The sequence below is a fragment of the Chaetura pelagica genome, unplaced genomic scaffold (assembly GCF_000747805.2).
Source record: "Chaetura pelagica isolate M959 unplaced genomic scaffold, ChaPel_1.0 scaffold604, whole genome shotgun sequence".
Classification (NCBI taxonomy): Eukaryota; Metazoa; Chordata; class Aves; order Apodiformes; family Apodidae; genus Chaetura; species Chaetura pelagica.
In genome coordinates this window covers 372,952-384,894 of record NW_009952965.1, presented here as the reverse complement: position 1 = coordinate 384,894, position 11,943 = coordinate 372,952, and the positions used below count along the sequence as shown (strand labels likewise).

The 11,943-nt window shown below is 48.0% G+C and overlaps 1 protein-coding gene across 1 annotated transcript in view; it reads right to left on the bottom strand.

The window, feature by feature from the left end:
* The window catches only part of GPATCH8 (G patch domain containing 8), a 45,165-nt gene that overhangs the window by 5,345 nt on the left and 27,877 nt on the right, over positions 1-11,943 (bottom strand). The window contains exons 6-7 of the mRNA XM_009995701.1: positions 3,880-4,010; positions 12-3,311 (exon numbers count right to left, since the gene is read on the bottom strand). Of these exons, the coding sequence (XP_009994003.1) occupies positions 12-3,311; positions 3,880-4,010 (3,431 nt within the window). The remainder of the gene's footprint in view (positions 1-11; positions 3,312-3,879; positions 4,011-11,943) is intronic.

The following is an 11,943-nucleotide window of genomic DNA, read 5'->3' as shown; positions in this document are numbered from 1 at the left end:
CCTTCTGCTGCTTTGCCAGGAGCTGCTGCTGGATGTGCTGCTGAGCAGCTTGCTGCAGTTTGCTGTACTTCTCCATCTCTTCAGGGGTGAAGGTGATGGGCTGGCTCTCCAGTGGTGCTAGGGATGAGTCTTCTCCTTCCCGATCCCCTTCCATGCTCGGCTCCCCACCCTGAGGCACGTAGCCAGGAAAGTGCTCAACATCCGGAACTAAGGGCATCATACTGGTTTCCACTGGGACAGGCTGGTTGCCCCCATCCATGGGTTCCAGCCCATCGCCATCGCTGGGATCCGAGAGGAAGTTGTGTGGCATGACCAGATCTCCAGAGGCAAAGCACTCGGGGAGCGCCGGTGCTTCCAGGGGAACGGGCGGCATTTCCACGGCAGGTTCATCATGTTTCTGCTCATCCAGAGGTTTGTCCTGCATGGCCAGACCCACTTCTTCCAGGAGAGACTGGCCAGCCAACTGCCCCTCCTCCATGCCTTGGGAAGCATCCTCGGAATCTGACAGCTCCTGCTCCTCTCCCCTCTCCAAGCCAGACTCTTCATACCTTCTTGCGTTGGGTTTTCGAACCGTTGGCAGTTTCCCAATTAAGGGGAGAACCGGTTTGTTACCTAAGGAAGGAGGAAGTTTGGGGCCAAAGTAGCCCTGGGGTGGATCTTTGAGCTTTATGCCCACCTTGTTGGGTCCTGCCAGCATCTCGTCAGCGACACTGGGCTTCTTCTCAACCTTCCTGGACTGAACCTTTTCCAGAAGGAGCTTTGCAGTGACCGAGTTCCTCTCCTCAGGACTGCAGTCACCTTCTGAGACCCTCCCAGTGCCAGAGCTGCTGCTGTTGTGGGATCCCAATCCCTTCAGATCCTCTCCTTTGCCATCCTCTTTCTTCAGCGCTGCTCCTTCATTCCGGCCTGCCCGGAAATAGTGAGGAGATTGAGAGCGATAGATTTTGGACCTGATGAAGTCTCTTCTCCCAGGCCTCCTCTCCTCAGGGCTCTCGTGGCCTCGAGAGCCCTTCCGTGACAGGGATCTCTGCGAGTGGCTCCTGGTGCTGCGGCTGCGGTCGCGGCTGTAGCTGCGGCTCCGCTTCCAGCTGCGGCTCCTCCTCTTGCTCCGGCTGCGGCTGCAGCTGCTGCTGCGCGTCCTGCCCCGGCTCCTCGACCTGTCTCGAGGGTGAGTCCGGCTCCTGCTCCGACTCCTCGACCTGCTCCTGCTGGAGCTGTAGTCGTCCTCCGAGGAGGAATATTTGCGCCTCTTGGATCGGTGATTGGAACTGTTGTAGTCAGAGTCATCCTCTGAGTCGTGGGAACGCTTGGAGTGGCACCTGGAGCGGTCGCTGTAGTCGCTGTAGCTGTCGTCCGAGTAGCTCCTCCGCCGGCTGTACCGGCTCTGCTCGGAGGAGGCATCGGAGCTGCTGGAGTAGGACCTGCGGGACGAGCGCCGGCGCCCTGAGCGGGAGCGGCTCCGGGAGCCCTCGCTGCCCGACTCGTAGTCGTCGCTGTAGTGGGAGGGGGATTCCTGCCCCGGGGACCCCTCCTCGCTGTCCTCATCCCTGCTGCTCTGCCGGCTCCTGCGGCTGCTCCTGCCCAGGGACGGGCCCACGCACCGTCTCCTGGAAGCAGGGAACTGCTGCAGCTCAGTCTTGTGTTTTTTGCTGCCATGCTCCGGGCAGGAGTTGCCACCGTCCTCTTTTTTCCCGCTGCTTCCCTCTTCCGCAGACAGAGACTTCCTCTGGGTCTCCTGGGAGCACCACTTTTTCTTCTGGAAATGCCCACACTCTTCAGCCAGTTCCGTCTTCAGCGCCCGCTCCGATTCAGCCGACAGGGAAGATTTGCCTTTTCTGTGTCTGCGTCTTTTCCGTTTCTTGGGTTTCTCTTCCCCCAGGTCAGTTTTCCGGCTCTTCTCATCAGCTTCCTCCTTGTGTTTACGTTTGTGTTTGCTGGACTTTTTGTGCTTCTTTTTCTTTTTGTGTTTATGAGATCTTCCAGATTTACTCTTCCCAGTTACGCTTTTACCACTGTCCTCTTCCTCTCCTTTACCCACACTTGCCAAACTGGAGTCCTGCTTGTTCTGGGAGCCACAGGTGGACAGGGATTTGGTTTCCACTTTCAGAGCAGAACTGTTAGCTGCACTTTCTGTCTCCTTGGCTTTACTTTGCTCCCCAGATTCCACGCTCTGAACATTTTCCTTACAAAGCCCCCCCGGCTCCTTGGATTTCTCTGCCCCTTTACCTTTAGCATCTTTGTTGCGAGAGCTCTTGAAATCAAAATACAGGGGGTTACAACTGTAGGAAACAGATGGTTCTGCTTTGGTAAAGATGAGAAGCTCTGAAGGCCACTGGAGAGTCGTGCTCTCATCTTTACTCAAAACAGGAAAAAAAGGTCCTGTGGGATGCTTTGGTCCTTCAGTGACATCTTTACAGCTTGGGACAGGCTGAGGGGCTTCCTTAGTGGTGTCTGGCTCAGGGAGGTTGCTCTCTGTGTGGGGTTTGCTCTCTGACACACTCACATTTTCTGGGACTTCTTGGGGCTCTGTTTTGCTCTGCTGAGCTGCAGTTTCAGTCATGCTCTGCTCCTTCTGCTGCCCCATGCTCTCTGCAGCCTTCTCGGTGTGCTTGCCAGGTTTGGGTTTTGGAGAGTTCCCCTTTTTAACTTCATTTGTGTTTTTTTTATTCACATTTTCAGCTTCCACTTGTTCGGTGGACTTCATGAAAAGCAGGAATTGAAAATTAGGCTTCACTTTACAATGGGCTGGGGGAATATAGTGGTAGTATTCTGGTTCAACTGCCATTGGTCCATCTTCTCGTCTCATCTTTTTTAGTTTAGATAAGGTAGTGGCTAAAGAGCCACTGTCTTTGTCATGTTGGTCATCTTCCTCTGCCTTGCCATCAGAATTATTTGTGCTTTCACCCTCACCAGATTTCTGCAGGTTCCCTGCATCTGAGGACCCTCTCTCATCAGCTTTTCCTCCATCTGCAGAACTTGATTCTTCCACGTGGTCCTTAAAGACAGAAGCGATGGTCTCGAGCTTTACCGGAGTCTTCTTGGCAAAGGAAAAGGACACCCCGATCTTCTGGAGTGGAGTCCCCAAAGTGCTCTTCAATCCAAAGCTGATACCCTGTCCTGGCTGGGCAGGCGTAACAGTGCCACCCACTTGTCCAGTGTTGAGGAAACCTCTGTCCGTAATCATCTCTGGAGCTTGGCCAGAAGTTGTCTGGATGAAAGAACTGCTGTTGGCTGCAGACTCGTCCTCCTCCCCCCCTTCCTCATCCACGGCCACCGTGGTGGTTCTGAACATGGGTCCACTTCCTGGGGCACTGTGTGGACAGAGAAAACAGCTGAAGAACAGCTGGCTACTTGGGTGCTTCACCTACCCACCTTCTACCCATCCCAAGCACTCCTGCCTTCAGTAAAACAGCTCTATACAAACATCTGCATTTTTCAATTATATTAAATACTGGAAGAAAACCTATTGCTGGATCAAACAATTTGGGGGTGCTCTGAACTACCACTTTAGTGAGTTCACCCCTAAAAAGACAACAGGGTGAGGCCAAATTCAAGTATGAAGCTTTGTCGTCAAAAGTTAGACAGAATTACAGGATCAAGAATTGCAGTGCAGCAGAATTCCTTCACAAGAAGGGTTGTCAGGCTGCCCAGGGAGGTGATGGGAGTCTCCTCCATCCCTGGAGGGGTTTCAAAGCCGTGTAGATGTGGTGCTGAGGGACATGGGTCAATGGTGGGTCACGGGTCCCCTTGGCACGGCTGGGGGAATGGTTGGACTGGATGATCTTCAAAGTCCTTTCCACCCAAAACAATTCTATTGCTCTAAAGGGCCATGGTCCCAGGCAGAGGTGTCCTGGGGTGCTGGGGATCCCCCACACTCACCACTCAGGCTGCCTCCTCTGCTCAGCCAGCTCGTGCAGACGCCGAAGGGCCTTCTCCTGCTTCCTCTCATCCTTCCGTGACCTTGAGGAGACATTGCGAGCAAACTCCCTCTGCTTGAGATCCTTCAACCTCTGAGGCAAAAGAAAGCAGGAACAGGTCAGATCAAAGCAGTTTGTGGTTAAGCGTCTAAAGGTGTCTCTTTGCTGTAGCACTGGAAAGTAAAGCCCCTCCCCAGGAACATTTATTGAGCTGGGATGGAGCAACAGCATCTGAGCTCAACAAACCAAATGGAACACGTTGCCATCCTTCCAGTAGCTCAATGAGAAGACAACTGGTGATCACTTTTGGCTACACCAAGTCTTTCCAGTCCACACGACTGGTTTTCTTTAGCATGTGCAACAAAGCTGATCCCAAAGCAACAAGCAAAGTCTGTAAGGAAAAAGGGGAGGAGGGAGGAAAATAAGGACTGTTTACTTTGCTGCTCTTACAAGGGTGTGCAAATGTACTTGACAAACAGTGCATGACAGAAGTCTTAATAGCATGGGCCAGGGAACAGAAAGGGATTAGCTGGTGCAAGAGTTCCCCAGGTATTCAGTCTTACAAAAGCAATGTACAAATTACATTGGAGAAGGTGCCAAAAATCCCATGCAAATGATTCCAGTCAGCAAATAAATCATCCAACATACACCACAAACAGTTACTTGCTTTCCTGACAGTAGTTCTGAGCTGGTGCCTCCAGAAACAAAATGCTCTAAAATGCAGTGGGGTCTTTTGGGGGTTTAATACTTCAGAGGGGAGAAACACTAAGTTCCCCAGAAATCTCATGCTGTGAGGAAGCAAACCCAAAGCCAAGGAATTTCAAACACTGGAAGGAAAATCAAGATATCCAATTCTAACAGAGATTGAACATCCCAGACTTCAGAACGGTTTTGAAAGTCCTTGTTTCAAAGCCCTAGGAAAGAGGCTGATGTTTGATCCTCTGAATACATGTGAAAATTCACAAGGCATTTTTAAGAGGGTGCTGTGCAGAAGTTTAAGTACCAGAAAGCAGCAAAGAAAGATCCCTGCCATCCTGAGGGATTCATTTTTCTTTTTTAGTGCACAATTTGAAACCCTTTCAAAAGGCCCAATTCCAGCCAGCCCCACGTCCCCAGCTTTTGAAAACAGTCTCCTGGTTTCCAGGCATTTCCTGAAGGTCCTGACAGACTAAGAGGACTCAAGGTAGTGGTCACTGCAGGAAAATTCTCCTACCAGATGTACAAATCATGGGTGAATTTTAAATATAGCTTCTGGCTGGCTGACTCTGCCTCTTTAATGGAGCAGGGTCAGACTGGCACACACAGGAACAGTGGATCTGAAGCCTAACCCAGAGGTCAGATTAGAGGAATTAAGTTGGCCCAATGTAAAGAGAACATTGCTTTGTGAAAAAGGGGAAGATTTGACAAGACAGAGGATTCTCTTACCTAATTGTATTTACTAAATGTGGTTGGGAGCTACCAAAATCAGAGGGGAGGACACACAAAAATGACAGCTAAAGACACTAGTAGAAAGAAACTCACTCTTGTGATCTGGGCTCCAAAATTAGAAGGGTTTGCTTTCAATACATCAGCTGAAAACATCACATCACAAAGAAAAAAAAAGAAAGTAAAAATATAACAGGAGTGGAAAAGAGAGGAGAAAAAAAATAGATATATATATAAAAAGCAAAGTATTTCTAGAGAGGTTGTGGATGTCTGTGAGCTGCTCTAGGGAGGAGAAGCAGAGGCAGCAGAACTACAGGGCTGAGCTGGGGGGGCTGAAGCAGAGGGGGGACACGTACACATGGACACACAGACACAGCAATGATCCCACCTGGAATGACAGAGCTACTTTCACCAGGACAAGTAAAGGGCTCAAGGGTTTTGTGGTGTATGTTAAATATTGAATTGTGATTATTTTATTTTTTTTTTCCCCAAGAGGGAGGGAGGAAAAAAAAAAAAAAAGAAGCTGGCCTAAGCAATGCTACCAGCTTTTTCATGCTGATTTAAAAGCAGATCTAAAGTGCTCCAGGAAGTTAAAGTCACCAACAGCTGACCAAACTATTCAGATGGGGATTGATGCCAAGTCTCTACATCACTCATCCATTTGGAAAAAAATACGAGCCAGCTATTTCCAACCAAAGTGAACTGTGACCTTTTACTTGCAGGATGAAGGTGCCATGGAGCACTCCAAAACCCAGCTCCACCCCCAGACATAGCCTGAAACATCCCCCATGAAATCCAACAGGCTTAAAGTTTGTTGGTAAGGATGCAGGTGCCCACAACACAGTCCTGCCCTCATTATAATGGACAATTTTAATGAAAACAGAATTAAATGCTCAGTTCCTTAAATAATGACCCTTGTGGGTCCCTGCTCGCCCAAACTTCCCACTCTTAACACTTAAAAATTAGAAGGGATGAAGCAAATGAACTATCCTGATGTACTGCAACTCCAGAACGCACAAGAGCTCAAATCCTGGGGTCAGTTCTGGGCCCCTGGGGACAAGAAGGACACGGAGGGGCTGGAGCGTGTCCAGGGAAGGGCAAGGAAGCTGGGGAAGGGCCTGGAGCACAAGTGTGAGCAGGAGCAGCTGAGGGAGCTGGGGGTGTCCAGCCTGGAGACAAGGAGCTGAGGGGAGACCTGCTGGCTCTGCAGCTGCCTGAGAGGAGGTTGGAGCCAGGGGGGGTCGGGCTCTGCTCCCCAGGAACAAGGGGCAGGAGCAGACTGCTCTCCAGATGGGTGGATGGATGATCTCCAGAGGTCCATGCCCATCCTACCACCTTTTACTGTCCTTAACCACTGGAAGAGACTGCCCAGGGCAGGGGGGGAGTCCCCATCCCTGGAGGGGTTTCCAAGCCCTGGAGATGGTGCTGAAGGACATGGGGTAGTGGTGGCTTTGGCAGGGCTGGGGGAAGGGTTGGGCTGGATGATCTTCAAGGTCTTCTCCAACCAGAACAATTGTGTCATTCACACTTAACTGCTGCCTGGTCCTTTTGAGCCAATAAACCACTGATCATGGTTTCAAGACTGCTGAGAATTGATGCCTTCCCTAACTGGGGAAAAGCAGGTCTGATTTTACAAAGCTGAGTTTATAAAGGACTGAGAGATCTCAAGGCTGAGTTTCTTTTAGTCACAGAGGGGCAAGGAGTACGAGGTGTCTTGCTGGGTAAGTTTAGGATAGAAAAGTGCCACAATGAATCCCAGAATGGTTTGTGTGGAAGAGACCTTAAAGATCATCCAGTGCCAACCCCCCTGGGGGGAGGGGGACACCTCCCACCAGCCCAGGTTGCTCCAAGCCCCATCCAACCTGCCCTTCAACACTGCCAGGGATGGGGCAGCCACAGCTTCCCTGGGCAACCTGTTCCACTGCCCATGATATCTCCTTGGAAATGTAAAATATGGAATATCACCCAGCTCAGCATCTTGGACTGACCTAAAATGCTCCATTTCTCATCAGAAATTATTTCTCGACTTTGCAAGAAGCCAAGTTCCAACAAACCTGGCTGGAGTCTTCCATCCTACATAAAAAGCAACCTGGAGTGGGGGTAGTGGGGAAAACAAGACCAGACTGCTCAAGTGTAACAAAAAGTTTGGCCCAGGAACAGACCCCAAAGGCTACAACCACAGGCAGCTGATTAGCACTTCACTTTTAAAATAGCCAGAACTTATCAAAACATCCTGTCAGAGCAACCCCTTACTTCACTAATTGTGTAATTGAATCCAGTAATTTATCCTTGCCAGAAGCAGCTGATAACCAGTTAACAACAATTTCACAGCAGTAACAGGAGTGTATGGAAGCACCAAAATGCTTTTCAATACACTCCAGGTCTCAGCCTCCCCAGAAAGCTATTTGAACTAAATTGATATTTAAGCCAGGCTTAGACTAAAGAAATTTCCATCTAATCCTTAGGCAAGTGTTCATTATTCTAATCCCACAAAATCTCTAAATTACTTTTTGGACTGCACCATATGTGTGGGTGTTCACAGAGGCTGGGCAGGCACAGCTGCCCCTTTCCTCCCCCCACAGCAGAGAAATTTAAAGAAGATTTGAATGTAGCCACTCAGTCATCCTCAGGGAGCTTCTCCCCATCAACTCAGGAATAGAAACCCTGGGAATTCATCTTCTTGGGGTGAAACCAGCCTTTTTTTAGCCTTCCCATGGCACTGAGCAAGACTTCAACAGGATCAGGGCCAGCACTCTATTAAATCAAACATCCAGCTTCATGCTTCTACAGGATTTGAAAATTAGGAAGCTTTTTTTCCTTGAGAGGCAGAGTGTTTTCTGAGGAAGCAGAACACTCTTCCAAGCAGTGATGCATTTACAAACTGCAGGATGATGGTGACCAGGAAGCCAACAAATATTCTTCTGTTGGTTTATGACTTTGAGAAGGGTCACACCAATAAGCCCAGTGACAAAGAAATCACTGGTGTAAAGTTTGCCCAGATTTCTGCAGGCTAGAAGCAGTTCTTCACTACCTCAAGCCACCCTTCAGCTTGGTATTGTGCTTCATTATGAGCTGCCACCCACCTCAGCTTTGTAACCAAGAATAGCACCTTAGGTTTTCAGCCTTGTTTCTCAGAAAATGACTAATAAGTCTCTACATTTCGACAGGAAGTGTAAATGGAGCTCTTGAAGGACAGGTTTGATAGAAAAATCACTACTCCAGCACAAAGAAAGCTGCAGGAATGGATTATCTCCCCATCACTGCATTGCTCAGGAGGAGCCAAATGGGCACACAATGCCATTATCTTACAATGCTCCTCAAATCAGCTTCCATAAGCTGCACTCCCACATCATTTCGAAGCTCTGGAGATATCCCAGGGCAGGAGTGTGAGGTGGTTGAATGAGGGGAGGGATCAGGATGCAGAAATTGCTGTAACAGGAAAAAACTCAGTGCATGCTGTGGGAACTGTGCATGAGGTTTTTTGGTGGTGAGCTGGGACTGAGGTGAGACCTCCCCTGTACCAGCCTGCAGGGTGCTGCTCTTCAGCTCAGGACCAGCAGTGAAGGGGCTTTCTTAATCTAAGTTGACAAAGCCCTGTATTGTACTGAAGTGAGGCCCATTCTTTGCCTAAAATTGATCCTGCTCTTCTCAGATAACAAAAGCTCTCAGCTACACTGCTTTCCTAGACCTGAAGGTGGGAGACATTCCTGACAAACCTGATTTTGAGGAGGAACAGCCTGGATCCAGGTACAGCCAGAGACAGGAGGCAGCTCACGTGTCAGAGCCTGCTCCTCCCCTGCCATTGTTCTCAAGCTTCTCTGCCAAACCCCATTAAATAAAATAATAATCTGCTTTTCATGACATGCCAGCAGGTTTCTGGCTTTCTGAACTTTTGATGCATGCTTGGTTCTTTGCCACAAAAGCTTCTGGAACTACATCAGGAGCTAACTCTGAGCTCAAAGGATGCCACCTTCAAGATTTTACAGAAGTGAGAACACAACTCCTGCTTATTTTTGGGAATTCACATTCTTTGCACACTCCTCAATGAAGTGCAAAGAGCAGGGGGGGAAATGGCACACAACTGCACTTTTATTTCATCTCAGGTTTCTCCCCTGACACCTCCTTTTCAGCTTAGGAAAATATCCCATATGTTAAGGCACCACAGATAATTCAACACACCAGCCTGCCTGCCCTTCAGGAACAATCCCTCCTAATCACAACGTCCAGGTCTTGCACCTTGGAGACTTACTGAACTCTCTCCATGTATCAATTCCCCACATGTATTTGCCATCAGAAGTGAAGCAGCTCAACTGTTAAAACTGGGTTAAGAAAAACACTGTGGGTTTTTCAAGGGTGAAGCATTTCCAGAGTGGAAAAGCCTCCCACAAAACACTAAGTTTCCCACACCAAGTATCTTGGAGATTCTTTCCTTAGTTTCCTACATCCATGTTGTGCTTGAAGAGAAAAGTTTTTGGAGAGCACAAGCCCAACTCTCCCCAACATTGAAAGATTAGGGTTTGGATTTAAGGTACTCAGCAGCCCCAGAAGTGCCTATGTTGGTAATTTTTATTGTGCTTGAACAGATCCCTACCCCTCTGCATTAGAAGCAAAGACCCAGATAATTAGGGACTGAAGAGAACTGCAGATCTGTAGTTTCAATTCTTGGCTCCACCCTCTTTCCCAAATAACTTATTTATGGAAATATATCCCCTTTGTCCTTTTAGAAAGAGAATCTACACAGAATTAATCATCTACACCTCCAAAACACCACATATATTAAAAAAAAATGAGATGAAAGCCCCACAAAAGCCTGCATTTCAATTCTGGTTCGTGTTCTCCCAGTTAACCTGGCAAAAGTTCACACAGGAATAGGTTTGTTTTTCACACTCCATTCAAAAGGTGAATGTTTTTATTGTGTAGGGTCAGTGACTCAGTAAACAGCTCAACCCTTCATCAGGCTTGCTAGCAGGAAGGAGGTGACTGTACAGGAGATTCCTAAAGTTCTTGGACGAAGTAAAAACACCAGCACAGTAAAAGCTGACTGTAAAAGCTACATTGCTTATACAGAAGAGAATTCCAAGCACAGCAATTTTTCCAAGCTGCTCCAAGTGATGGGGGATACAGATTTGGTTGCTTTGGTGGGAGCACACAAGCTGGGCACAACCCCAGGTGAGGTGACCCACACCCATTTTCACACAAACCTCACCTGAAGGACAATCTTGCTGTCAAACCCCCAAACTGAATTAAGGGCCCCCTCAGATGCAACGCCCTGAGGACACATTCCCACCAAGTCCAGGGTACTCAAGAACTGTGGGAGCCCTCAAACACCTGGACATCACCTATGCAAACCTGCAGGAAAGCAGCACAAGCCCACACTGGGTCCCTTTTCACTATGCAAGCTCCTTGCCAACTGCAGTTTTCTTTCTACATTTGCCTTCTTGTGCATTTGTCTGCTAATTACTATTAAACTGTTGACAGTCAGGCCTGCACAACATCAAAGGGGGGTGTCCTTCAGAAGCTCCCAGTCCTTCTAGCTGCCAAACTCAAGAGCTTACAGCTAAAAAAAAAAACAACATGAAAGATGACAGTAGCTTTTCAGGGTACAGCAAGTGATGACATCTATAGTTACAGTCTTTTCCAACTGCCCACTGAAGGGTCTTTAAGGGATCTGAGTTTGTTTTTCCTCTCACAGTGCCATCTGTATGAACTGGAGTTGCTTTTAGTCCTCTGGCTTCCCCTGAGAGGGCCTGACCATTTGGTGCACAGATAGGGTTACTGTTCTTTAAAACATCTGTACTTCTCATTTTCAACTACCAGCCTCTTGTAAAAAACACTAGAGAACAACATTGCACAACTCCAACAAGATGTTTCAATGACAACAACTTCAACAGGCCAATGGTTTGTGACAATAAATTGAAGACTATTTTCCCAGTTCAGGTAATCTAGTAATTACTGCCTTGAGGATAGAAACTTGGTGTTGAGGTCAATTCAGACATTTCCAAATGCTGTATGAAACCAGTGTAGTTGGGAAATAATCATAAAACCTTCCCTTTAATTGTTTGGTATTGACAAGTTGGTGGGTCCAAAATTTATCCAGTAGGGATCAACACACTTACCTATTGTCCCTGTTTCGCAATAATCCTGAGCTCCTTCCTGGAATACAAGACAGTGTCTTTATAACTTGGGAGCAAGCAAGGGATCTGAGGATGGAACATCTGTTGACAGGGACAGTCTAATGCTCACTGAGCCACAGAAGGAATAAGCAAACACTTCAACAGTGTGGGTTTGTGGAACTAAAAATACTTAAAAGCAAAAATGATCCCGTGGAAATGTGTTCAACAAGCTGAGAAAAAGGAAAAACCAAAGCAGTTGCCTCAAGAGTTACTGCTGAGAAGACAAAACATTGCAGATAATATATACCAAGCCACTTGCTCTACTTCTTCAGGGTTCTGTCATGTCTCATCTTTCCAGGAAAGCCTACTTGTACGAAAGCTTCATGTTTTTCCTCCAAAAAATACCTTAGCCTTGGTGTGACCTTCTCCAGAGGGCAGGGGTGAAGCACCAACGTGTTAAAACTCCCCTGAAACTTAGAACGGATGGG